Here is a 27763-nt window from a genome sequence, read left to right as displayed (position 1 = left end):
GATAACGTTAACAATTCTCAGTTTATAACAGTTTCCCATTAATAAGGAAAATTGGAAATTTATCACTACATCTGTTCGTTATTTAAAACCCCCCTTTTTTTTTTTTTTTTTGGTGTCTTAAATGAAAGCAGTGAAATAAACGAAGAGGGAAAGCCATTTATTTGCTACTTCTCTGGGCAAAGTCAGCCCATAATTTTTAATAAAGTCTTTGCCGTTATATGTGGAGGGGAAACCAGCTTATAATGAACGCAGCTTTTCAGCCATGTCTGTGGCATTGCTCGACCGTAGAACGAATACTCGGAAACACGTCCCGTTTCTTCTCTTTGTGGGAACCTTTAAGCTGCATGATAGTTTTCTAATTTCCTTCCCTCCCCAGCAGCTCTCCTTGCTTTCAGCATGTGTTGCTCCCGGCTCCAAGGAGTGAATTTTAACGCCTCCCCTGCTTCTTTCAGAGATGGCGGATTCCTATGCCTGTAAAGGTGGAAGGAAAACTGCAGGCTCTAACAAACCCGCTGCCAGCAAAGAAAGCAGGACGGAGACGAGGATAAACCCGCCGGCAGAGCTGCCCAAGCTTGGTAAGGAACTGGGTTTTTCTTTCCGTGGAGGTGGATGGGGTGGAGGGGACGAGCTCAGGGGTTGGGGGGGCGGCTGCCACAACGAGGGGGTGCAAGTGCATCGGGCCTCAGCGTGCCTCTGCTCCTCGCTTCGACCTACCGGCGAGGGCTGTGCTGGGCCAAAAAAGCCCCAGACCCTCGGAGCTGCAGAGAGCCGGTCCCTGGGAACAGGAGGGGAGGGATGGAGACGGCCTCTCCCTTTCGAGAGGCGTGCGTCTGGCTTAACGAGGTGGGTGTCTCGCCGCCTATTTATTGTGTTGGTAGCTAAGTGTTACATCAAAGGATGGAAAGGCTTAAATGAGTTCAGACCATCTGCTGTCTCCTGTGTCACGGCCTCCGGGATGGAGGCTTGCGAGTGGACGAGCCCCGGGGGACCTGCTTCCTAGGGGCTGTCACTCTGACGGATAGCTGATTTCTCTATCCAGGAATCTCCAGGCCCAAGGAGATTTTTCTCCTGTCTGCTTATGCTGGGCAGATCCCCTCTGCGGGTGCGGAGAGGCGCTCACTGCCTTTATCTTGCTGACGGCAGCCCTGGATGCCGCGGGGCGCCTGCACCCAGGGCGAGGGTCGGACCCCAGAGATGTATCTCAGACCAGGCACCCAAAATCGGTGGCCTCACGGGGAAACGCCTGTGCCCTAAATGTTTCCCAAATGCCGCTCTTCCCTTGAGGGGGTTGAAGCTGTAATCGCTAACAGAGGGGTATAACTTATTGCTAAGGGGAATGAACTCCAGCTGTCCACAGTATGAACATACCTGCATTCGGGAGAGCGTTTTTCCCTGCGCCACATCTTATCAGCACCTTTAAAAGTAGAAAAGCCCCTTTTTTTAGCCCTTCCTTCTGGTTTAGATGGACTGAAAGCGATGAGGCACAGTGAAGGGTACTCCGTGATGAAGAAAGATACCGCATTGCTCTCCCTGGGAAAGTGCTGGAGGTGGAAACGTCTGCCAGGGTTCACTTTGTTGGGGCGGATTAGGCTTGATGCGGACTGGGGAGACAGAGGCCTTTCCTGCAGTCGCTTTGCTGGCCCCCTCAGATGCAGCAGCTTGGTTGGCGCAGGGAGCATCCTTTCCAAGCCAGGTCTTGGTCCAGAGAAGCCTCGAGTCCATCGGCAGGCCATCCCCGGTCCCGTTTCTAAAGAGCACGACGTTTCCACCCGGCTGAGTCAGCCCAAAACTGCGGTAACCTGCTGCAGGGGCACGCAGCCACAGTGCCGGCCATAACACCGAGCGCCGTCGGGTTCGTGGCTCCTGCAAGTGCCTGTGAAGTCCAGGGTTTAGCAGAGCCGGCGGGTGGTGGCCAGGAGTGGGATGTTGGAAGAGGAGACGTGATTTCTGCTCCTCCTGTCCCTGTCATCGCTGTCCCCAGCCGGCAGCTGGTCAACGAGGGCATTGAGGGATGGCTGGGCTGGGCGCTCTTGTGCACTGGTTTGGCACGAAATGTCCCCGAAAGTTTTGAAACTTGTGCAAGTTGTGAAAAGGAGAGGAGAGCTGTCACTGAGCATCTGCACGAGCCGCAGCCCCGGACGTGCTGGGCTCCCAGGGAGAGCTGTCCGGAGGGACAGGGACCTGCTGCCGTGGGATATTTCAAATTTGGAATATTTTGAAGAGTTTATGAGAGAAAACAGAAAACAGGGAGAACAATAAGCAGGTAACTGCAGTGTTGTGAGCCTTTGCTTCAAATCCTGTATAATTTGGTGGTTTTTCATAAACTGCCAGCTCATGGAGTCCCATGATGTGCAAGAAACATAGCTCCGTTTCACGTGCAGGGTGAGGTCCTCGCTTACACCAGTGTGGAGGAAAAGCCTGAGCACGTGGTCTAAGAGCAGTGGAGAAAATACAAAATGCAGAGGGCAGCTGCGATGCACAAACGTCCTTCATGGGCGCTACGGGAGTTTTGAATGAACCCTGCACAGTTGCTTCAGAACTAGCACGGTTTGGGGCCAGGCTTGCAAAATCCTCCCCTCTCCTTAGGACCACGAGCCGTTTCGGGGCAGGAGCCAGGCAGGTGGGTGTCCAAACCGAACGGGGTGTTTTGGGGACAGCTTAGAGGCTGCCTTGGGGGGGGGCAGGTAATTGGCTTTTTAGGGACTTTCTCTTATAGTCCATAAAGGTCACCACCTCCTGCAGACGAGGCCTTCTGGGCTAGAGGGATTTCCAAAGGACGCTACATCACCAAGGGACGCTTTTACGGGTATCAAAGTGGAGCAAACCAGCTGGCGTGACTTCAGGGGACTGGAAATAAATGAGCCAACTGTCTTGTTCGCTATTTTACCCCTGGCTGCTGGGGCAGAAGGCATGAAAAGGGAGAGAGTGTGTGGTTTTGGCAGTGCCTTTGTAGGTAACTGGTTGGCTTTCTGTTTGATTTCCATCCCTTGTTCCAAAAAAATCCTGGATTGGCTTCTGAGTACAGCCAGTGCCAGGCTTGGAGCTGAGCTCTGGTTTCTCAGGAGCTGGAGGGATTGCCAGCTCGGCTTCCAGCCTCTTCTTCTTACCTGATTTTCACCAGAGAAGAGTGTTTTACAGGTTGAGTTTAGATTTTTAATCTCAGCTATCCTCTCCTAGCTGTTTTGGGGTTTCCTTCTCAGGGATGCTTTTTGGCTTGTTCCTGTTCTTGTAGCAGGAGGCTTTTATTCCCAGTCCTGCTCATTAAGCCCTCCCAGATCTCAGGCTCAGCTTTCTGTACATGGCATTTCCCGTTGGCCGCTCACATCTGTCCAGTTTGTCTTTGGGTTACACCGACTCCCAGCATCACTTAAGATTACGGGTTAGCCCTCAAAATGCAGCTTAAGGCCTGCCGGGAGCGCAGAGCCATGGGGGGACGGCGCTGGGCGAAGGGAGCGGGGTCTTGCCAAGGCTCCCCAGACCTGTGGGGTGACCAGGGTGCTCTGTTCCTGCTTGGAGAGATGGGAGGTTGGATGTGAAAGTGGATTGATTTGGTGAACTGCCCTCAGCCCCTGCACACAAACCCCGGTGAAAGTTGTCGTGGTGTTTGTACCGCTTTGCTCAACCCATTTTGGGTGTGAAGTAGGTGAAATCGGGGGGTTTGCTGCTGTTGTGAGCCGAAGTGTCTGGTCTGGGGCTTGGCAGTTTAACGTGCTTGTATTTGGCGTGCCCTGTCACGCGACATCGGAGACTTCGTAGTCTCCCCTGATTGCAGTGTCTGGTTGAACCGGGCACATTTCTGCCCCGCTGGCATTCAGCTCGTGCTCAGGATGCCCCAAGAGCCTGCTCTGAGCACACGCAGAGCCGTGGCCCCTCACAAAGATGTCCCCACGGCTTTTCCTCCCCACCCGAGTCCCCCAAGCACTGCCTTGCCCTGTCCTCGCCCCCCCCAGCCATCCCCATCCCTGCTGCTCCCCATGTGCTCATCACATCCCCTGGGCCAGCGTCCTCCTGCAGCCCTGGGGCTGCTCAGCCACGCTGGCCATGCAAAGGGGATGAGGGATTTCTGTGCTCGACAGCCTGCCCAGGGCCCAGCGTGCTGACCTAGACGCAGATTTCTTTTGCTAAGTAGCGTAGCTGTTGAAGGATTTCTTCCAACCCAAATGGAAGGACAGTTTTCCGAAGCGAGCCCCAGCTGTGCTGAAACTGCTCTGTGTAAATGAAAGGAGAGGGGTCAGCAAACACCAGGAGAAGCAGCTGTCTCCTGTGCAGGTATCTGCAGGTGTAGGGGCTGTGCACTGAATTGCAGGGGAGGTGGCATTGCCTTCCAAAGGGGAATCGCTGTCCTTGCCAGGGCGGGGACACGGCAGCCCAGAGCTGAGGCAGACCCCGTGCAGAGCGAGGGAGCCGGCCGGGCGGTGGGAGGCTGGGGCTGGGCAGCAGGATTGCCGGGACGGCAGCTCCTCCGGCACGGCTGGCTGGACGGCGGGTGACGTGCGCTGCATCTGTTTGCAGGAAATGCAACCAGTGACAAAACTGAAGGCAGGAAGAAAGGACGACCCAAGGCTGAGAACCAGGCGCTGAAAGACATCCCCGTAAGACCCCGCGCGCTCTGATCCCCGATGCCCTCCCTGCCTCGCTCCCTCTGACTTGCCCTCCGCGTCTTGTTGCACCGCGTGCTTCGGCCAGCCCCGCTCCGGGGTTAAACCTGCCTTCCCGGTGGTTTAATCTTCAGAGCAGCCTTGTCTTGGACTCGGCAAGATCTTGGCCCCTGAATACCCTCCATGCTAGCGCCCAGCATCCTCCAAAACCCTGGTGGGGAACAGTACCCCCCCCCCAGCCTCCCCTTCCTAGGGCCATTCCCAGGTGAGCTGGATTCTCTCACAGCCACATCAGGTTTGGCTAATGACCCGGCAGCACCGGCAAAGGGGTGATTTATTCCCCGCAGAGTTGTGCAGTTTAATTCCAGCACGGTAGCATGGACAACACACAGAGCAGTTTGTCATGAAAGCATGGGCATGGGGTGATTTACTGACTAGATAAAATGTGGAGTGGTTAAATCACTCGGGCGACTTCTGGCCTGATTGATTCCCCAGCCTGGCCGGGAGCGTGCGTGCACTCTGGGAGGCACAGCAAGGTAAATTCTCGGGAGGAACCATTAGCCTGTAGAGCCTGCGGCTCCGTCCCAGCACCCCTCGCTGGAAGGTGCACCGCTGCACTGAAGCACAGCCCTGGGGTCTACTTTGCAGCTGCGTGGTGGGAAGGGGTGGACAGGAACGATTGGAGGTCCCATGTGCCCCCCCAGGATGCACCGGCACGCACCCAGGCACGCAATGATCTTTGCTCAGCTATGTCTCTTGTCTCTCCGGTTCCCAGCTCCCCCTGATGAACCAGTGGAAGGACGAATTCAAAGCTCACTCCAGGGTGAAATGTCCCAATTCAGGCTGCTGGCTGGAGTTCCCCAGCATTTATGGCTTGAAGTACCACTATCAGCGCTGCCAAGGGGTAAGGAGACCGGAGGGCTGTGTGTCCTTTCCAGTGGCCAGCTCTTACACTACCATCTACAGGGTAAAGCCCCTCTCAGGTCTTAAACCCCAGGGAAAACGTGAGATTGAAATGGGGAGGGCACAGATGGGCCAGGGACAGTTTGTGAGGTGTGTACGAGAGGGACTGGGGTCCCTCCGGCTCAGTGTGAGGTCTGGCCTGGGGGGATCATGGACCATTGGTAACCATTTGGAGGGGCAGAAGGGTATTGCACACAACGTGTGTTTGCATCAGAAAAAGCCTGTCCCTTTTGTGGTCTAACGTCCGTGCCCTCCTGTCTCTCCCTGCTCCGCACAGGGTGCGATCTCGGAGAAGCTGACCTATTCGTGCTCGTACTGCGAAGCTGCCTTCACCTCCAAAACCCAGCTAGAAAAGCATCGGCTCTGGAATCACTTGGACCGGCCAGTGCCAACCAGCAAAGCAGAAAACAAAGTGCCGAAGGCCATTGGGAAGAGCGGTGGCAAGAAAAGGTACCAGGCTGTGGCTGGGCTGTGTGGTGGTGGTGGTGGTGGTGTAGGGACGGCTGGGAGAAGGGGAACATGCCCGCCTCCATTCCCATCATCTGGGCTGGCGAGGGGGGAGAGGTGTCAGGACGTTTGTCTAACAACCCCTCTTTAAACAAGCCCTCTGTGCTTTGCCCTAGAGCTGCTGAGAGTTCAGCTTGCCCCACCATCCATCCCAAACAGGCAAAGACGGAAAAAGCCGTGGCCCAGGACCACGCCGAGAATGGCGAGTGCCTGGCGGAGAGCCGGGAGAGCAAGGAGTTTCAGATCGCAGCAGCCGAGGCGATGGCAGCCGCCACCCCCACGGCGAAGTCCTCGAGCGGCAAGGATGCCGTGCAGCAGGGGGGCAGCCAGGCCTCACTGCAGGAGGAAGACCCCGAGAGGATGAAGCACAGTAAGATTAGAGCCCGGGGCTGTGCTGCTTCAGGAGCCCAGAGAGGGGTGTCCCACGGGAAGGGACGGGGCTCTGTTCCAGCCAACGCTGCTGCGGGTGTCTCTCTGAATGTATCCAAGCCTTTTTTCAACATCCCGATAATTTGCCCCCCCCGGTTTCTTGCAACAGTGAGTTCCACTGAGAGTTAAAACCAGGTTGCAGCTGTGGTAGAGGTATTTCTATAGGACCTACAGGTTTGGAAATGGATTGAATACCCTGCAGCATAGCAAGCTCCTGTATCAGCCCATCTGTCCTCACCGGGCGTGACAGTTTAAACCAGGGTGGATCTGGCAAATGTGTTTTCCTTAAGTATTGGGACAGGGTAAGGAGGCTTACTCTGTCCGTTACCGCTGTGGGGCTGGCAGGCAGGGCCATGGTTGTCCCCATCATGGCATGGGTTTACACTGCTTGCAGCACCACAGTGAACCACCACCAGCCACCTTAGCTGCTGAGGCTGTGGAAACCACGTGGCTTTTGGCACTAGGCAGAGCCACCGCTTCCATTCCTTGAATTAGCCCTGGATACCATTATTTCTCCTGATTTTGTGGGGTGGGAAGCAGCATCCTGTTACTGTTTGGTGGGTGGGTGCTTCATTCAACAGCCCCTGTATTTCACAGGGGTAAAGGCCTCCTCAAGGTGATCCGCTCCTGACATGGAGTATGTGCCCACCCCGCGCCCTGGGACTGCTGAAGGCCCCCTGGCAGTACAGTTATTTGACCAAATCTCTCTCTCTGTTTCTCTCTTTTGAGTCAGGAAGGAAACAGAAAACTCCTAAGAAATTTACGGGGGAGCAGCCGTCCATCTCGGGGACATTTGGACTGAAAGGTAATACGGGGACGACTCTGGTCAGCTGTAGGGTTGTAGCTTCCCCAGGAGCCCTCCCTGTGGTGGAGATACGTGGGAGCCACCTGGAGCCTGGGGACATCACACTGGAGGAGCTGGTGCCTTTGACCGTAAGAGCATTGGAAAGGGAATGAAAGGCAGCAGCAGAGCTGGCACTGATAACAACCCTGCCTGCTCTGCTCGGGAGCCTGTCGCTGGGAAGTGAGGGAGGAGGAGAAAGGATCCGGGTATGTCCAGCCGTAATGCAAGAGTAAGGAGCTGCTGACACAAGCGAGACATGGGAAACATCATCTCATCGTCCTCATCCCACCGTCCTGGGATGTCACAGTATTTCCAATAGCGTCGAAAGGATTTCTGCTGCGTAGAAAGGCTGGGTGACGCATCCGTCCCTCAGACGTTGTCTCCAATGCTGGTCGCCCACGTTCAAGAAAATTAATTCAAGGGGGAAGAGATGTGTTACCGGGATGTTTTCTGAGAGGAGGCTCAGGAGCTGGCTGCTTCAACCTGACAAAGCAAGAGCGAGTGGGACTGTGGTCATGCTCCATAAATACACCCAACTGGGCTGGAAAGGAGGGAGGAAACCTGGAGCATCCCTGGCACGAGAGCAACTGGATTCGGACTGGCTATGAAATACATTCAATCAGGGAAATAAAAAGCAGATTTCCAGGCACTGCAGGAGGCAGCACCTTCCAGTATGAGAGGCACTCGGGGGAGAGGCACTAATGGCTTTGAAGGAATTAAACACTTACCGAAGAGCAGGCTGGATGCGGTCTCTGCGATTTCCTTTCCCCTGGCTCCTGGGAAGTCTGGGGTTGTTTCCCTTAACTTCCGCGCAGAGGCACTGCCATAGACTGAAACATCTGCTGTGGGTTCCTCGAGAGTAAGCTGGTCCCCCCCCAGTGACCCGCTGCCTCAAATGGAGAGTGAAGATCGGGCGGGCGTTTGCCTACATCCCCCGGGTTCAATGTGGCAGCTCGCTCCCCAAAGACAAGGGGGCCACCAGCCCGTCGTGGGGTGCTGTCTCCGTTCAGACCCTGGGTTTGCAAGAGTCACAACCCACAAGTCCAGGGGGATGTGGACCCTCGTGGGTCAGGTGCGGATCTGACCCTGGCACTCACCGTGTTGCCTCCAGCATTTTCTGTGGAAGCACAGGCACAGGGTTGAACTGCACATGGATTTGGGGGGGTGGACCCAGGGGAGAGCCCCCCTCCTCTCTTCGCCAGCCTTTCCAAAGCGTCGTTTACAAGTCACGTTTTCCATTTCTTATGTCAGCCCAGGAACTGCCGAGGGATTCTGCACGACAGAGGGGGATCGGGCGGCACTGCCGCTGCTGGCACGCTCTCAGCGTGTGCTGACCCTCCTCCTGCTCGCTTGGCCCTGCTCAGTGCAGGGAGGATGCTTCGGTGGTTGGCAGTGATGCCTTTAGCAGGCTGAATGGGAAGCACACACTTTGCCCATGCAGTCATGTGGGGATGAGGCACAGACAAGGTGGGAGGGTGGATGCGTTCGGGAGAAGCTGGCTGAGAGCCTGGCGCTCTGCCGGCACGGAGAGCCCTGCCTTCAAGTTCCTCTCTGCTTTGCCGGCAGGCTTGGTGACAGTCGCCAGCAACCCAGGGTAGCTGCGCCGGGTTTCCTCTTCCCCGTGCGCCGGTCGCCCGGTCACCCCTCCTCTCCTTCTGTTCCTTCCTGACCCTTCCCAGCACCCGGAGGGACCTGTGTTCGTCGTGACAATTGCATACAGATCCAGGGACGAAAGGTCCTGCGGGATCTGGTGTCTGGGATCCCAAAGTTTGCCCAGTTTTCTAAGAGGGACCCCAGTTCCTTGGCGTAAGCAGTTAGACAGCCTTCCAGTGCAGGAGCATCAGCAGGAACCTCACTTTTATATCCTGAATTGGCTGTTCCAATTCCCCCTTTCGGTTTCTTGCAGAATGCCCTTTTGCCTCCTCCCCAGCCTGTCTTCCCCACAGTCTGCTTTGCTAGAAGCATCCTACCCCGCTTTGCCATGGTGCTTCCATAGTTCATAAACTGGGTTGGGGGAAATGATTCTGTTTATAAAACACCACAAGCTGTTACGATATTGCTTGTCGTAGTTATGGACCTGATCCTACACATAGAACCTTGGCAGACCTACAGCCAGCTCAGCGTCCCTGGGTTAGAGGTAGAAATTTTTTACCTGCTAAATGTGAGTTGGTCTGAGAGTATTAAAGCAAGTACTGAATAAAAATCCTCTCTCTTCACAGGTCTCGTCAAAGCAGAGGACAAGGCGAAAGCCCATCGAGCCAAGAAGTTGGAGGCGAGCACCAACACGGAGGAGCTGAAAAAGAAACCTTCAGGAGCTGGTGTGAAGAAGGAAACGGCTGTGCATCTACCAGCAGGTGAGGCTGGTGGAAGCAAAGCACAGGCAGCAGCTCTGTGTGCAGCTTAGCTGCTTATCCTGTGCTCTGCTCCAAGCCTGCACGGTCCCCACCTTCACGCCACGGTCCCCACCTTCACCCGCAGCTAGTGGTCCCCGCACCCCTCCTGGCCCAGCGGGCTGTTTGCTGGGTGAGTTTTCTAGCAGGTCTGCGAGCAGAAGCAGCACAAAATCAGAAGCAGGAGCACGCAGCTGCTGCCCTTCTGAGGTGTAGCAGAGATGTGGGGACAGCCGCTGCTCCTAAAATATTGGTGCAGCCACAGCTGACATCCCAAAAGGGTTACTCTACCTTCGCTTCACTGCCAGGACAGACCACTGCAAGTGTTGGGAGATGATAGCCAAATCCTGGTTCCACCTGGCTTCACTGTGACCACAATTTGGGTCAGCGTCTGGGGTGATGGAATTTTTCTATCGTCATATCCGTGTATGATGCCAGTGCCTAACTCCGGGCATAATTATGTCTTTTCCGAGGTGCAGCCTACACCCTAGCACAGGTTGCTGACTTTCCCTGGGAGCTCTGACAGCAGGAGGAATGCAGGATGTGCAAGATAAACACAGCTGCAATGTCTTACATGGCTTTCAAATTCAAATAAACGACTCTCTGATCTCACAGCCGTGCAAAAGCATCCAAATAAACAGACTTGGCGGATTTTATTCAGACCGGGCTTCCCTTGCTGGAAGCCCAGTGCTGTTCTGCTGAGAACGCGGCGGGAACTCTGGACCTGGGAGCAGGTTTTGGCCCCACGTATCTCGTATTTGGGGTGTTTTTTAAGCTGGTCACAGCCATTCAAATAAACACATGCCTGAAAGCTAGCACTCCCTAGCTGCCTGTGTGTCTGCCGGGAAGAGGAGTGCCAGGGAAGCTTTCCAGGCACACGTCCGGATGGAGCCGAGATGCTCACCTTTGTTTCACTCCCGCTAATTGTTTCGTTTGGCAGGGGGGAGTTATTCCACGCAGGGCAAGATGAGGTGGCCGGGGGTATCACCGTGTTTTAACTCCCAGTGTGCGGGATACCAGCGGGGTTGGAAAGGTGAACCTCCTTTTCTCCATGAAATGCCAGCAGGTCAGGTAACTCCACGTAGAGCGGCCCAGTGACCCAATTTGCTCAGGCAGCTGCAGGAGGTGTGGGGCAGGCAGAGCTGCAAGTGCCTGCATGGTTTGTGCTGGGCTTGGCCCATGCCTGGGAGAGTATTTCTCTTTTTTTAACATTGGGAACTTTTCCCAGTTCAGCGCTTTTCGACAGAGCAAACCAAGGCTTACAACAGTGCTGTCCTCTGCCGAGCAGCCCAGGCAGCTTGTGGTCTCCGCGGCTGGGTGTAACACCTCTCTCCTCTCCCTCACCAGCAAACCCTGAGGACCAGTGGCAGCGGGAGATCAGCGAGAAGGGAGAAGTCGCCTGTCCAACCTGCAGCGTTATAACCAGGAAAACTATTGTGGGGCTCAAAAAGCACATGGATGTCTGCCAGAAAGTAAGGACTTGCTTTATTCAGTCACGCACGTGTGGATTTTGGAGGGGAATGGACGTGTACGTGTGCCACTCATAAATGCGTATTGGTGTTCCTAAAACCAGTTCTGGGCTGTGTTTGATAGAGCACTTGCTAGTCATCTTCAGAGAGCTGGCTGCCTCGCATCGATTCAGAGGGGTTTGGACACCTAATTCTCAGCGATTCTGAATCCCTTTGTGGTCTGGGCCCCTTGCCCCAGTGTCTCCAGCAGAGTCGGGTATTTCTAGGAGCTAAACAAATAGTTTTAAGGCTGGAGAGATCGTTGGGGTTGTCTCTAATCTGGCCTCCTCCGGAGTCCTGGCTGTGGGATTTCGCTGTGTGCCATGCCTTGCATCAGGCCAGATAAATTGTGGTTGAATGAGAGCACGTCTCGGGGAGACACTGAGCTTGGATGTGCTCAGGCAGGCTGTCAAGGCGCAGCAGTTCAGTAACGGCGCAGTGAAAAATTGTCTCTCTGCCACACGGCCATCCATCAGAGCACAGGATTATGTCTTCATCCGTCACCTGGCGCGGTGCAGAGCCGTCGCCACAGAAAGCCAAACGTGGGATCGATGCCTTGCGCTTTGAAAATATGTGGCTCAGCTTTGGTTCCACATTCATTTTCTGTAAATGCCTCCTCAGCCTTTGCCTCACTATTTATGCAGCAATGGGAGGCTACTCTCCTTTTCAAACCCTGTACTACATCAATGCCGGGCAGAATCTTGCCTCCTCGGACATCCTCCTGGCTTCAGTGGAGTGGGGATGTTGGCCATCGCTGCTCATATCTCCTGCGCTTTGGGGCATCTCCCAAGCCAGGAAGGCTTCGTGCGGGCTGCACGGCCAGCCAGCGTGCTGAACGTGACTGTGCCAGAGCAGTCAGGCCTGTCTTCCCCACTACAAATAGGCCAGTGGGTGTTCAGCCGAGGAATCGAGGCTCTAGCCCAAGGAGCGGGTGTTTGTCACCCTTCCCTGGGAGGCACGGTCCTTACTGGGGCTGGCTGTGCCGCTCCGGGAGCTGGGGTGCTCTGCAGCGTCCCTGCCAGAGCAGCCTGTGGCCCAGGGAGGACAGTCCCCAAGCTCTGTGTGTGTGACCACAGGTCCAGCTCTCAGCATTTCATCTCTGAGGTGAACCTATGGCACGTCCTTAGCGAGGCCCCGTTGCTACAGGCATGTGGTATCCCCATCAGAAGTGACCCTGGAGTGCAGGCACCATCTCAGCTTGCTCTCTGCTTTAATGATTGAAGTATTTCTTAGCTGGACAATGGGAAAAGGGTATGCAGGCTCCCAAAACTCTTGTAAAACAACGGAAGTTGGTTCCTCCATTCCTTGCTTGTCACTAAGCAGTCTGCCCTGTTTCCTTCGGTTTTAGAAAGGAGGTAAGGGATGGGGATGGTTGCAACATGCTTGGGCCCAAAGGAGATGAGGTGAGAGGGCTTGTTAGAATATGGACATGGCATGTTCTTCGGAGTTGACCGGAGGAGTAACCCCCAAATTGGCTGACATTGGCATTTGATGAGTCAAGGAGCTTTTAGCACCTGCCTTGTTAGGATCAGCGCTTGGGTCTGGAACAAGATTAACCTGGGAGCGCAGGTACAAGCGAGTCATTCCCAACTGGCTGCAGTGAGTTTATTCTTCATTTCCCCAGAGCTCCAGGATGAGGAGGGATTTGCAGCTCCATCTTCATCCCCTCTCCTGCTTCTAGTCCAGGCTTGATTGGAGGGGAACTGGTGAAGGTGGAGCATCAGCCAGGCAGGGGGAGCAGGAACGGCCACGGCCATCCAGGCACCGGCTCCCTGTCGAGACATCCTGTCTCTTGGTGCCCAGAACGTTCGCCTCCTGAGTCAACAAATTCTGGTACCTGCCCCAGCAAAAGTCACGATCTGCTTACTCACTTTGCAGGTTCCCCCTGTACATTGGTGGGTGCATTTAATGCATCTCCCCAGTCACTCAGGAGGCCAAGTCGGGTCAAACGGCAGAGCAGTATGAGGCGGGAAGTATTCTGCTGTGATCGTGTCCAGCGGCGTCTTAATTTCAAACAGCCCAGGCACCCAGAAAGCGTATCGTACGCCAGCATCTGTCGTAGTTAATAGGGCTGCAGAGCACAGTCCACTAACATATTGGTAGATCAAAGCGTCTTCTCTTTCCTAACCCTTTAACAGGAAGACTAAGACACCAGTTCCAGATGTTTCCAGCCAGTGGGGCTTTAAATCTACATCCAAAATGGAACGTTTTCCAAAAATTGGGGCATGTGGGTTTGATAACAGTATCCAGGACAACAGAGAGAAGACTCTGAGCTGCAGGCTGGGATTGGGATGGGGGACAGGGACGCTGCCTTGCCTGCTGGGTCCCACCACTGGGTACAGCTGCAGCAACAGCTACCCATGGGGCTTATTGACGAGCAGCCGCAGCCCTTGGAAGAATGAATGGTGGACTGTGGCCTCCACAGTGACTTGCCTTTAATTCTTTCAGCTGCAGGATGCCTTGAAGTGTCAGCATTGCAAAAAGCAGTTCAAGTCCAAAGCTGGGCTGAATTACCACACCATGGCTGAACACGTCAGCAAGGTAAGAGAGCTGGGCTGCTTCCATCTCGCGCCTTGTTTCTCCATGCAGATGCAGAAGACGAAGCAATCGGCAGTCCGCTTTCCTTTGTCTTTGTAAAGGAGGGATTCACAACACCATCTTTGCAGCATTTCACAAACTGCTCAGTCCAGACGGTGGCCTTTCCCCTTCCCTGCTGAGCAAAGCCATTCCTTCCCTGGCAGCTAGTTAGGCTCACGTTGATCCCGGGCAGTAGAGCAGAGGACTGGAAAAATAAAACAGGATTTCAGGGGAAGATTCAGTGAGTACGGTGAGGCGGATTTTGAGTGGCAAAGCTCGGCCTCCAAAACTGTGCCCGCAAATCTGGGACTGATGGGTTCTGCCTTGCACGAAGCTCAAAATCCAGTCTTTAGCTCTCCACTGTGCATGTGAGAAGTAGCCACAAAATTTACCATGAATAAAATCTGGCAGGCACCAATTTAGGTGCTGTTCTTAAAAATCTGGTCGTGTATGTCTCCGAGACACCAGAGCAAGGCATAACTGCATTTCTGCATGTCCCGTGCTTACCAGTTGTGACTTGTCTTTTACATGTGCATTAATCTCCTGCTCTTCAGTCTGGCTGGTGAATCCTCCGTGCAGGAACTGCTCCTGGGTTTCTCAGCTGGCCCTTTGGGTGCAAACACGGGAAAGGCATGAGCAGATCTGGCACCTAATGATGAAGGCGTTGGCATGCGGTAAAGCAGTGGGAGATCCAGCTCTTCTAACGAGAGGTTCCCACCAGCCAAGGGCAGCTCTTGCGAGGCAGAGGTTTACCACCCACTCCTGGCACAGAGGACATGAGTAAATGGTTGACTCTGTCGCTTCTGTTACTTCCTTGTTTCCAGCCTGTTCCTGTGGAAACCGCTGGACTTGGTGAACAGGAAGAGCGGGAAAGGCTGAGGAAAGTGCTAAAGCAGATGGGAAAACTGAAATGCCCCAATGAGGTACGAGAACGATTCCTGTTTCTCATTCTGTGAAAAGGTGGAAGGAGTGAGTTCCGATGCAGAGGGGGACGTGCACTCTCCAGGCATCCCCTGGCACGCGCTCGACTTTTCCGCCTTAGCTCAGCCATCCCGGTCGCCGTCCCGCTGGCTCCGTGCGCTCCGGCGATGGGCCGTCCCGGCAGGAGGGTGGGCGTAGGGCAGGTTGAGGAGCGCTGAAGGGCAGGTTCTGCCTCCTGAACTCAGGAAGGGGCACAGCCGGCGCTGTCCTGGGCACAGCGTAAAACTAAACCGAACTGCACCAAAAAATGGTCGCGAGCCGGTTGCAGACAAGTCACGAACAGGTAACGGGGGTGTGCGGCAGAGGTTTGTCCCCGCGGATGCAGTGCCTCCCCAACGCCTTCCCCTCCCGCTGCCCACCGTGCATCTGTCTGGAGAGCCCTGTCGGTGTGTCAGGGCAGGTAGCGCCGGGGACAGGGACTGCTCCCCGCGTCCCTCCGTGGCACTGTCGTGCCTGTGCATGGCTCTTTGGGGACAGGGGCTGGCCAGCGATCCCCCAGCACTCGGAGGGGACGGGTTGGCGGAGCTGCTCTGCGGAGGGGGCTCCCTGGGACATGTTCCTCCCTGGAGCAACGGCACCCCGACCGTTTTGACATGGGCACGTGAAGCCCCAGCCCTCCTTAACCTTCCCCTTCTCCCCATCTCCGTAGGGCTGCATGGCCAACTTCTCTAGCCTGATGGGTTACCAGTACCACCAGAAGCGCTGTGGGAAGCAGCTTGCCGAGGCCGACAAGCCTGTCTTCAGCTGTCCACACTGCGGCAAGAAGTACAAATCCAAGGCCGGCCATGACTACCATGTGCGGTCAGAACACACGGCCTCGGTGAGCCCCCCGGACGCCTCCGCAGCCCGAGGAGCGGGGCCATCCCCCCCTGGGGGTGACTGCAGAGCTGCAGAGCCTGTGGGCAGGACAGAGCCGGGCAGGGCCGGGCCGGGCAAGGCAGGTGCAGACGTCGGACCGATGTTGTTTTCTCCCTCACGTCACCACGCGCGTGTGTTGTACCATGCAGTGTCGGTGGGGAAGGGGCTACGGCCCCCTCCGCCCCTCCGAAAAAACAGGATGCTGCATTTATGGGAGCGGAGCGGTCAGGAGCGTTCCCCTTCCCTGGTGCCCGCGGGGCTGTGCTCCAGCGCACCCTGCATCCATGCTCTGCAGGGAAAAAAACCAGAGCTCGGGCCGCTCCCTCGGCAGCAAGCAAGTGCCGGCTGCTTGCCAGCGCTGGGGTGGCAGGATCCGTCCCTGGGGAGCATCCTTTTCTGTTCTGTTGATCCCTACTGACAGTGCATCCGACGCTAATAACTCCCTAACTCTAATAAATGGAGACGTTTATACACGTGGGAGTGCGAAAGGACGCGATCAGTCTAATGCATGGCTGTCTGCTGGGCTGAGGGAGGGAGGGGTGCTCCCCTTGTTCCCGTGCTCGGGTGCAGAGGCACGCTGGGGTCTCTGCAGCCCCCGCCCGCACAAAGCAGGTCTGCAAATGCACAGCCCGAACCCCAGCATCCCCGTCCCGGAGCCGGAGAGCTCGCCTCTTCTCCCCTCGTCATGCCCTTCCTGACTCTGTCTCTGTTGCAGCCTCCGGAGGAGCCAGAGGTGAAGCCGGAGCCTGGCCCCATAGAAGATTTCGAAAGGACCCCGAGCGGCCGCATCCGTCGGACGTCAGCCCAAGTAGCCGTCTTCCACCTTCAGGAGATAGCGGAGGATGAGCTCGCCAAGGATTGGACCAAGCGGAGGATGAAGGATGACCTGGTGCCTGAAACGAAGCGGGTGAGAAGCCTTTATTTCTCTTTTTTTTTTGCACTAGCTGTACGCGGAGATCCTGGGGTGCCAGCGTGGCCCCAGCTGGCTGAGGGTGCACGTGCCTCATTTTCTGTGCCTTAAATGAATTAGCTGTGATGGCAAATTTATTGCTAAAGAGCCCACCCAGCACAGGCTGAGCCCCAGTGGTCTGGAGGCTCCGTACAAGCCTGGCAGCAGGCAGCCTTGCCCTTTCCACTGCCAGGGCCCAAATCTAACTGGAGCAAAAGGTGGCGCTTTGTGGGCAGTGGAGAGATCAGAGTTCCAGCCCAGAGGATGTTGTGGAGGTAGGTCAGTTCTGGTCCGTGCTCAGCAGAGAAGTAGGGGCTGGCAGCCAAGAGGAGCACGTGAAGAGAGCAGAGGTTGGATCTGAAACGATCTCCCTTGCACTGTCAGAGAGCAAAGATGCCCCAGGTGGAATTTCCTCCCTTCCACGTCTCTTCCTTAATTTCTGGGAGATGCTTCCCCGGAGGTAAAGGGCCTGCAGCATCGGCGGAGCAGTGCTGCTGCGAGCGGAGGAAACCGGAGCGTGGAGGCAGGGCTGAGCCCTGCAGTCTCCAGCAGCGATGCACGCGTGGCCTGGTGCTGTGGGATCTGCACGGCGAAAGTCGGTGCCCTGAGCAGTTTGTGAAATGCTTCGTGGAGGCATTGGAGTAACATGTTAAATCAAACGTCCCTCCTGGCTGTGGGAGGATGTGATTCCTGGGAATGTCCCAAAGCTGAAATTCCCTCCAGGAATGCTCCTTCTGGACCATAAAAGGAACGAAGCAGCAGCAAATCATAAACCTTTTCAGTGTAAAAGGAAAAAAAGAGAGGGAGTCGGAGTTTTTTAATCCTGTGGTCAATACTTTTTGGCCAGCGCCGGGACTCAACGCAGAGCCATCCTGCAAGTCTCTGCACAAGCTGCAGCCTGTTTCCTGAGCAAGTAACTCTGCAGTTAGGTGCTAGGTCTTTTTCTTGCTCTGAACAGTTGGGCATCTCTTGCCCAGTGCTCCGAAATTCACCCTGGGCAGGATATTGGGCACGTTGCAAAGATGGGAGTGAGGAGCAGAGGGCAGCAGGTTAAAGCTTTGCTGCAGCAGGAGAGTGTGGCGGTGCCTCTGCCATGAGCGTGCAGAGCGCAGGACAGCCCGAGCCCAAAGGACCTGCCTCAAGCCAGGAAAACAGCCCAAGTCCCAGAGCCAGCCCGGAGAAGCGATGCGGCTCGCCCCAGGAAAATGGGTGGCACAACAGCAGAGCTTCGGCCGAAATGCTTTCCCGCTGCCGCAGCCTGTCCCGTGCTGTCCTGGCACACGTGTGTTCTCGGCAGAAGTGCCACCATCGTCCTGCAGAGACCTGGAGGAGCTCAGCCTGACTCGGCTCCCAGTCTGCACGCGGTGAAAAACCAGCACACAAACAAACCAGCATCTTTTTTACCAGCCTTGGCATCCCGGTGGCTGGCGCGGAAGGGGATCCGGCCGCGGTGCTGCCGGCCGCCTTGGAGCAGAGCTGGGGTTTTTAGGGCCAGAACTGGTTGCAAACTTTTTATTTCTCCAATGCTTGGTGTTTTCATTGTTGGTTTCCAGATGACTTCAGCTGCAATGCATTTATAACATAAAAAAATCAAGCCCAAAGTAGCTGTTTCATTTCAAATACTGTGGGAGGAGAGGTGTGGTGCTCTCTTCTCCCCCCTCCAGCCTCAGCACTTGTGTTCCACTCTTTCCTCCTTGAATTGCTCCCCTTACTCTTGACTTTGGGTATTTTCTGTTTGAATTGAGGGAGCAGCCAGGAGTCCCAGGCCTGGACAAAGGGCCCATGTGCAAGCTGACATACAAAGGCATCATAAAGGTCTCAGCCACTGGCATAATTGCTCTGTGAAGTGCTGTTTGTGGCGGTGGTGGTTTTTATGAGACATTTCTTGTGTTGAGAGTCTAATTGTTTAAGTTTAATTGAGCTCCATCTCAGCGCTAAAAAACAAAGAGAATTGCTGTGAGGTTGGCGGCAGCAGGTTTGCATTGAAGATGAGCAAGGGGGGAGTTGGACCAGCTCCGAGGTGGCAAAACAAGGCTCTTGGGCTGGAGGATCGGGACCTGGAGCCCTGCGCGGGCTGCTCTCCCCGGCTGTGCTGGCCGTGTGTCGCACAGACAGCTTTCAGAGGAGGTCAGTGCAGTGGGCGAATACGTATGTAGCTGTGAGTGTGCCTGCGGGCGCGTCTTGCAGTGACTGTCACGTTCCCTTGACAACACTCTAAAATATAATCTGTTCAGTCTGTGACATTTTTTCTCGACGAGCAGTGCTGGAAGGAGGTGGGAGGCAGGTTCTGCCCGGGGAGGCTGGTGGGAGCTTGCTGACTTCAGCACACTCTGTGTCGCTCTGCTGAGCCGCATCTTGCGTCGCTCAGGACTGGTCTACGTTTACAAGTTGCTCCAGTTCAGGGTGCGGGGAGAAACACCTCCCAACTGCAAGCAGCTCAAACACGCCAGCAAGCACCCAGTTTGACCCTGTTACAGCCCCCAAAATAGCCCTTCCCTCAGAACTGGCTTCAGCCATGCTGGCAGGACAGCCCTGTGGCGGGTCCAGCCCCAGGCAGCGCGGGAGGCTCGGAGGAGCGTCCCCACGTCCCCGTGCCACCGCCCTGCCGAGCGCGCGCGGTGGCCGTCCCTCTGAGGGAGCTGACAACCTGGAGCCACTGGAGCTGCGGAAAGACAAACACCAGCGAACCGTGACCGGGGCGGTAGGACTGATGGTTCCCAGAAGAGCCGCCACGCCACTGCCTCTTCTTCCCATGGGCCATGCCCACCTGTCGGGATTACGCTGCCGGGCCCGCAGGCCCCCCTCGCTGGCTTGGACCTGGAGAGAGGTGGGATGTCGGGAATCGGTGGCAGATTGCGGCTGCTCCTGCACCGTCTCAACAAGACCTGGGGATTTCCAGGGTCCCAGAGGGATGGATGCTTCCCAGCTCCAGCCTGTAACCAGCGATGGCTGGATGCACCTGGACTTGCTGCAGCGCAGGACCCACTCTGTCCCCGAGCTCTCCAGTTATCCACCACGGTCCCAGCGTGGATTTCAAAGGGAGCTGATGAAGAAAGCCACCCCTCCTCTCCATCCCTTCTCCAGGCAGCAAAGCTTTTCCCCAGGGCAAGGCACGCAGCTCCTCAGCAAGCTGATGGGATACGGGGGATCGCAGCCCCCCCCGCAGGCATGGCCCACGTGGCAGCCGGTCCCAGCTGGGGAGAGGGACGTTGGGTTTGGATCCCGTTGGTGGGCCGTGGTGGGATGCATTCGCCTTTCCCCAGGAGGACAGATTCCTTCGCACCAAAGCAATGGCATTAGAATAAACGATTGCTGCTTGATCCCAGGCCCTGCGCTGCCTTCATTCTGCACTAACCAAATCCAGCATTTCTAAATATACACTGGAGTCTTATTTTCTCGCTCCGATCTTTATTTGCCTCTGGATAAGCTGAAACAGATGGGGTGTTTCACAACGGCCGCTTGCTGGGGATGTCAGATGGGAAAGGGCACACCCCTGCTGCTTTTCTGGGAAAAATCCCCTTTCCAGAAGCTCCGTGAAGATGATGCCAGCCCTCCGACCCTCCTCCGGCTTTCGCTGGGGCCATCACCTGCCCATGAGCGTTCTCGGGGCTGCCATGGAAGGAGCGAGAGGCCGGCAGGTTCCCAGCTCGGTGGTGCAGGCAGACGGTGGTGGACTCTGGGATCTGGTGGGGGATGATGCCCTTACACATTTGAGAGGCCGGACTGAGAGAAACAGCCTCCTCGAGCAGAGGGAAGAGGCATCTAAGAGGCGAGAGGGGAGAAAACGCCATGGAAATCTCACTGTTTCATGGTGTGATGCTTTCCCTGTGGAGCTTGAGGTGGGGTGGCTTGTTTCAAGGTGCCGCGAGCTCTGTGCCGGAGGTGGTGGTGGGCTCCTGCATCCCAGGCAGCCCCCGTGCCGTGCAGGGAGGGATGCAGAGCTCCTCCGTGGGGTGCAAGAGCACCCTGTTCGCCTCGGGGCTCGGGGTCTGGGTGTTGCTGCAGGGCTGGGGGCAGCCATGGAGGCTGCGCATCCCCCCCGGAGCCTGGGTGCCACATGGTGGGGTGATCAAGGTCCAGAGCGAAGGGCTGCCGTAGGCCAGTCGTAAAGCTAAAGGGGAAAAGTAATCTCCAGGCTTGAGTTTTTAAGAAAACCCCGTCCTGGAGCCAACATAAATTCCAGAGCCAGAAGAGCCTGGCTCGGGTTGATCCCCCAAAACAATGGCCCTGCGATCCAGGGGGGAGCCAGGCTGAGCCCTGCGGACTCATGTCACTGGTGGGCCAAACCGGATCCCAGCTCCAGCTGCGGACCCGGAGCCTGGCGGAGCCGAGTCCATCCTTCCTCCCCTTGCTCGGCAGCGCCGGTGTGGTGTGACCCAGCTGCCTGGAGCCACGTATGGGACCCGTCTGCCGGCCAGCGTCCCTGGGTGTGTTTTGGCTTCGCCTCCCGGACGGCATCAGCCGCGGTTTCCACGGGGCGATGGGAGAGCCGTGCCTCACGCTGGGGACCTCGGTAAGGCTTCCAGGGGAGTTTGTTGGCCGGGGCCGAGGCAGCCTGCATGGTTCTCATTTACTGCGATATATTTTGGGGAAGGGGAGAGCTGTCTAGGGAGCAGAGAGGATTGAAATATGAAAGTTAATTAAATAAAACCATCAGTCAAAGAAAACAAGCCTTCCCACCCCGGCATCCTTCGACTGTTCAGAAGAGATGGGCTGCGGCCAAAACCAGTTGTAGTCATTTAATGATTTGGCCATGAAGATTTTCACTTACAGGCTGTTTGAGGAAAATAAATGGAAAAAAAAAAAAAAAATATTCCATGCCTGGGGCTCCCTCTTAATAGAGACATAAAGATGACTTTGACATTCCCAGAACCGCAGCGCCCCAGGAAGACATGGGATTTGCATGTTATTGTGCAGGGCTGTTGGAGGAGAGCGGGGAGGGATTTTTCTCTGGAGTGGGAAGCCGGAGCAGCAGAGTCCGCATCTCTGAACATCCCCCCCTCATCTCTTCCCGGGGGACGCGCGGAGGGAGAGGTTGTTGCTGGGGCTGTGTGCGGTTACCGTTAATGTTTGCTCATTCATGGGACTGATTGGTTTTTAATTAAGGAGGCCATTTGGCATCCTGGCTCTCAGTATCAATGACAAAAAGGGACTCCTGTGTTCTCCCCCGGAGGTGGCATTGCCTTCCCCGGGCGGGGGACCAGGCGGTTGGTAGATGCACCATCCCAGCAGTTCAGAGAGCTCTGCTGGCATCTCCCCCAGCCGCGAAGCACGACAGAATGGCAGCATGCTGGGGCTCGGGGGATTTTTCCACACCCGTCCTTACCAGTGTTCGTCGCGCTGTTTCGCAAGACCCTTTGCCCCTGCCCCTCGCGCGGAGCCCAGCTCTCCCCGGGCTCCCTTCTCCTCTGGCCGTGCCCCGCCACGTGCCGAGGTGGGGGCCGCGGGGGCTTGTGGATCACTTAAATTTGGGTGGAAACGAGCGGTTGCTGTCTGAGCCCTCCACATCCCCAGCTCTCAGTGGGAGCTCCTCGTTGCAGGGAGGTTTGGGAGCAGCCTGTTGGGGGGAGCCGGACAAAGGCAAATTCGCGGCTTTATCAGCACATTCAGGAAAAATCACAGCTGGAAAAGAAATCCAGCCAGCTGCCTCCCCGCCGCGTCGGAACCGTGAGCTCCGCGTCCTAGGGGCACATTTCAAAAACAGGGCCTGGGTTTGCACCTCTCTGCAAGCACCGTTTGTCTGCGTATCCTCCCCGGCCAGCATGGATGCATCGATGCAGCCATGCCCCACGCTCGGAGGTGCCCACGGAGAGCAGCACCCGCGCCCGTAGGGTGCCATGTGCCACGTGCGAGCTCACCCAGCCCTGCTCCGACTCGGGGCAAGTTTGGGGCTTGGGACCCAAGCAACACCCGTCAGACCTAGCAGAGCTCGGTAGGTTGGTCCGGGAGTCGTGCTGACGTGGTTGCGCAGCAGGCAGGCAGAGCAGCTCAGATTGCAGGCAGAGCAGCCCCGTGTCCCCTCCAGCACTTGGCACGGTGGCACGGTGGCATGGTGGCAGGCAGAGACCAGCCCCGCAGGTAGGGCCAAGCGCGGCAGTCGGGAGGCACGGAGATGCTGCAGCCGCCTTTGCTTGTGCTGAACATGCAGAAATGGAGTTGGGAAGGCCGGTCCGCTATGCTAAACCTCAAAGTCGCTAATAAAACGGTAATTAAAAGCACTTGGAAAGAGCAGCCCCGCCAGAAGGAGAGGCAGAGACACAAGAGCCTTTCATTGTTTAACGGGTTGTGCCCATTCATCGGTGGAAGGCAGCCATGGAGGCTCTTGGCGTCCGTCCCCTCTGCCCAGCGTGCAGGGTTGTTTGTTCTCCTGGTTATGAAACGTGGCAGAAGGGCCACGCCGACGCGATGCGCCGAAAACCCCGGGTCCGGGCCTGGCCCCGCGATGGGGGCGCGGACCCAGGAGCAGGAGCCTCCTCTCTCCCGTTTGCCAGCACCACGTGGAGGTGGCTGCAGCACCGGGGGCTCCTGCCCTGCTCCTCGCCCGGCCCCCCCCCCCAGCCCGGCTGCCGCCTCGCCGGTGGCACAGCAGTGGGCAGAGCCACCCCCCTGCTGCGCCGTGTCCGGGGGGGAGATGACATCTCCGGGGGAAGCCTCCCAACTAGTTTTCAGCCCCGATTCGCTTCTCCGGGGGTGGGGGGGAGCGGGGGCGGACCCGAGACCCATGTGAAGAGCGAGGACTCCACCAAGGTCCGTACTGGCGTGTGCCGCTCTGCTAATCATCTTCTATTGTTTGCAGCTCAATTACACCCGACCGGGGCTTCCAAAGCTCAATCCGAGGCTGCTAGAAAACTGGAAGAACGAAGTGAAGGAGAAGGGCCACATCAACTGTCCCAACAACGTAAGGACCATCTCTGTTCTTCTCCAGGCCGGCTGGTCTCAGTCTGCAGGAGGAAGGGGGCAGTTTTTGGGGCAGAAACCCACCAAAGCCAGGGTCTTGTTGGGCCCCAGACGAAGCTAGCAGTGATGCTCAGACCCTCGTTCCACCCCTTCTCCCTGGGGTTGCTGCCATGCCTGGTTGAAGCGTGTCCCGCCTTTGGGACCCTCCTGGTGCGCTCGAGCCACCGGGCTTGGGGACCAGGCCGCCCTCTCCCCAGGTGCCCTTGGGCTGGCAGTTCAGCATCGCCTGACTGGGGCTCTGGAGCTGCCTTTGGGGAGCTCCTGAGATCCAGACGGGGCGAAGGTTGCACGCTCCGTGCTCGAGAGCCTTTTTATGCAGAGAACCTGCTTTTCCCAGAGTAAAGCCGGGGCTGGTTTGAAGCCATTCTTTTTAAAGCCCCGTGACAGGCAAAGACCTCGGGGACATGGTGCGTGTCCGTGCAGCCTTGGCCTGAGCTGGCGGGGAGGTGAACCCCACCCCCTGTGCTGGGCCGTTGATTTATCATCTGAAACAAAGCCTCGCTAATGGGAGTTTTGAATGAGGCCGTTAACCACAAGGCCGGGGGAGACGCGCTGGCTAATTAATGTCATACACAGGCACTTCGGAAAGAGGTTGCGCAGAAACTGGTCATCCTGCTGCCCAGGTGATTTCTCTTCTCCGTTAAGCGTCTGCTGTGGCTCCAAGAACTCCTGTAGCCCAGCAGGACCTCCCGACTGCTCACAAATGTACGCTTTCCACCGAGACATTTGGGGGAGACGTTTTTCAGCCCGTTGCAGAGGGATGTGGCCACATGACTCCCATTAGCACTAATAGGAAACGCGTGACCAGAGCCCTCCACGTCTCGCAGAGCATTAACCTCACGCTGCTTAGCCCGGACCCGTGGCCTTGCTGGCGCAGCGGGCTCCCGGCCCCGGCACGGAGGAAGGCACGGAGACAAGGGGGGATCGTGGCAAACCCTGCTTTGTTTCTTCCTGCAGTGCTGTGAAGCCATTTACTCCAGCGTCTCGGGGTTGAAAGCTCACCTGGCCAACTGCAACAAGGTAGGTCCCTCCTTCCACAGCCTCAGCTCGAGATGGGGTTAGGTTTTGGTTTTCTCTCCCCCCAGGACTGTTGGGAAGCAACAGGCCAAGGGACAAGGCACGGGTTGAAGGATCGTGACCGCTGGGAGGGCTGGCCGAGCCATGCCACTGCCCGTTGAATTGTCACTGCTCAGCCTGTTGTCACACCATCCCGGTCCAGCCACTCGCCCTCAGCACCGTCCTCCTGGGCAGGATCAAACCCACAGCCACGGGCAGCTGAAGGTAGAGAGGCTCGAGCTGAGCAGATGTGATGGAGGGGATTTAGCCACCGCCCCAGCCTTGGAGGAGAGGTCTTGCAATGCAAATGTCTCATCTAAGGGCCCAGACCTCCGACGCACCAAGTGCCTCGGAGATGGGGGCAGCAGGAGCGAGCCCGCCTGCCTCGCGTCCTCCCGCCTCAGCGTCCCCGTCCCGCAGCAGCCCCTGCCCAGCGTGGCTTCTGCAACCCCCGAGTTGTTTGCGAGCCTTTGGCTACCCAGCGTGGCCAGCACCTCGCACACAGCCGCGCATCGACCGCAGCAGCTCAGAGCCAGGGAGCTGGGCGTTGGAAGCTGAACGTTTTCTGAGGCAGGTGGGAATCGGGGGTCTTTCTCCATTGATTTGGGCAGCCCTGCAGCCCCTCTGGAAGCCCAGCAGTTTCCCCAGCTGGAGAAACGCTGGTGCGGTGCCTCCTGGGGATGGAGCTGAGGCTGGAAGAGGCGGCCGGTCTGTGCAGAGACCGGTGCCGTCTCGCTCGATAGAGCAGCAACGCTGCCGGCTGCAGTGAGCTCCGGTGGCCTGCCGCCGCCACGGGGGAGGGATCGGGAGCTCAGCGTAGGTCCCTCAAATTGGAACCGAGTAAGGGCTGGTAAAGCTTTATACCCTGAAACATTTCCAGCTGCAGCTTCCATTGAATGGAGCTTCCAGGAGGCAGTTCCAATACATACCCCGTGGTTATTAAAAACACAAACTCTCGCGCTCCTCCAACACTAGCTGGAACATCAAACCCTAATGAGATCATTTAGAAAATGGGCTGCAGAGATCCGGCAGAAGAAGCTGTGTTTATGCAGGATAAAAGTGCAAACACAGGAGACCAGGGCAGTTCCTCCGCTAGCCTGCAGCACCGGGCAGCCCACCAGCAAACGGTCTCCGAGAGAAAATGGAGCCATTTTCCAGCTGGTTCTGTGCAGAGGGAGCAGCCGGGCGTTTGCACGAGCATTTTCTTTAACCGCAGAGCTGCACCCTCCAGGTCCGGCGAGTCCGGTGTGGCGGGGGCTGAGTGTTGGGGGTCAGCGCTGGGGGAGTTTGCTGCTTCGTGTCCCCCGCCATCAGCAGGACTCTCGCCCTTACAGAGGATTTAGTTTTGCAATAGGATACACGCGCCACCAAATCTGGCATAAATCACAGCCCCTCCTGGGCTGGCCTGTGATTTCTGCTGTAAAACCCTGCAGAATTGGTTGAAATACATCAAGCCTTACTGAGAGCGGAGGATGCTCCCAGGCAGCACCCCATCCTCAGCGGGGATTGATGCGCCGAGGTGATTTTTGCATGAGTATTTCTGAAGCCAGCCTGCAGCGGGGCCAGGCCTGCCCGCGTCCTGCCTGTCCCTGAAATGAAAGACCTGTCTAAATCCAGATTTACAGCACGGAGCCAGCTATGGAGAAATTCCCAGGGAGCGTATATATCGCCTGGAGGGGCCCATCCATAAACCCCTCGTCAATAGAGAGCACATTATCTCCCCTGTGCCCTGAACTGCGGCAGAGCCGGGAGATCAGTCATCCCCACAAGGGCTGTAATGACAGAAATCCAGCAGCCGCTGCGTCTCTTTGACAGCGTAAAAGGAAAATTAGGTGAGTCTGTTGGACGTAAATTAGATGGCGGTTCAGTCCCAGGAGATCACAAATCTGCTGTCGGTGAGGAAATGGGGCGATCGGCCCCGTCAGCCCCCCGCGCGCCCGGGGACACACACGCTGTCGGTGGCAACGTAGCAACCGGCGTTGAGGATGCGCAGGCAGCAAAACCCCGCCGCTCGCTGCCCTCCAAGCTGGTAGGACCCAGTGCTTCGGTGCCTGGTGCTGGTGTCGTGGTGGCCGGGCACCGCCAACGTTGCTGCGGCACAACCGGCACGGGCTGAAATTCAGAGGAGGAGATGCGGTTGTGAGCTCCTGGCCTGGGACCGGGGGCCGGCAGAGATCTGGTGGTTTAGACATGAGCGTTTATTTTCTGTTGCTTCGAGGTTCAGGCATCAACCTCCCTTCACAGCGGGGGGAGCAGGGCGGGGGGAGCCACCCCTCCAGGGCGTTTTCGGCTCTGCTTGGAGCTGCAGGAGGATGCTCTGTCTTGCAGGGGGACCACTCGGTGGGCAAGTACCGCTGCCTCCTGTGCCAGAAGGAATTCAGCTCCGAGAGCGGGGTCAAGTACCACATCATCAAGGCTCACTCAGAGGTAAGGAAACGGCTGGGGCTGGTCGGGGCCGGTCCCTGCTCCAACGTACCCATCCTCGGGGCTGCCCCGCTCCACCCGTCCGTGTCTGCCAAGAGCGGAGCACAGCAGCTCCCAGCAGCGTCAGCAATGCTGTGACAGTCGGGGGGGACACCTCCCTGTCCCTCTTTGGGTCCCCCAGGCCCTTTGCAGCTGCCCAGCGCTGGCCAGCTTGTCCTCGGGGAGGTGATGCCAGCGGGGCGTGGGGCGGTCCAGGCTTCGTCAGGCGAGGCGTGGGTTGTGCGTGCCGGTGCCGGTGCCCGGCCCCAGGATGGTCACTAACCCCTGTGTCACCCCGCGGACACAGAACTGGTTCCGAACCTCTGCAGAGGCCAGCCGGAAAAAGAAAAGCAGGGAACAGCTTTCTTCCAGCAAGGAGGAGAAAAAGAAAAGCACAAGCGGGAAGAAAAGGGGGAGAAAACCCAAGGAAAGGCCTCCAGAAACATCCCCGAAGGGCAGAGAGAGCGTGGCAGCAAAGACTAATCACAAGAAAACCCTCGAGCACTGGGAAGGCTCCCGAGGCAGCCCCGACGGGGATGAGCGCGTCCCCAAGCCCCCGAGCCAGCGGAAGGGGGGAGCCAGTAAGATGCCCGAGAAATGAGCAGCTCAGAGACTCGTCTCCGAGGATTCGTTTACAGCCCAGGGTAACAGGGTGGGGGTTTCTCCTGGTTTTTGTCCCGTCC

At 57.0% G+C, this 27763-nt stretch overlaps 1 protein-coding gene across 1 annotated transcript; it reads left to right on the top strand.

Annotated features, from left to right (window-relative positions):
- The first annotated feature begins 454 nt into the window (after positions 1–454).
- On the top strand, positions 455–27759 carry ZNF512B (zinc finger protein 512B). The gene is made up of 16 exons (XM_009273891.1): positions 455–575; positions 4513–4592; positions 5374–5502; positions 5839–6011; positions 6185–6438; positions 7231–7302; positions 9561–9695; positions 11079–11203; positions 13688–13780; positions 14641–14739; positions 15447–15617; positions 16371–16562; positions 23401–23502; positions 24519–24581; positions 26946–27044; positions 27388–27759. Exons 1-16 carry the CDS (start codon positions 455–457, stop codon positions 27679–27681), a joined length of 2202 nt encoding a protein of 733 aa, XP_009272166.1. The 3' UTR covers positions 27682–27759.
- The last annotated feature ends 4 nt before the right edge of the window (positions 27760–27763 follow it).

This window comes from Aptenodytes forsteri, unplaced genomic scaffold (genome assembly GCF_000699145.1).
Source record: "Aptenodytes forsteri isolate BGI_AS27 unplaced genomic scaffold, ASM69914v1 Scaffold47, whole genome shotgun sequence".
NCBI lineage: Eukaryota > Metazoa > Chordata > Aves > Sphenisciformes > Spheniscidae > Aptenodytes > Aptenodytes forsteri.
The sequence above is the reverse complement of the archived record's forward strand: the minus strand, read 5'-3'. Positions and strand labels throughout refer to the sequence as shown.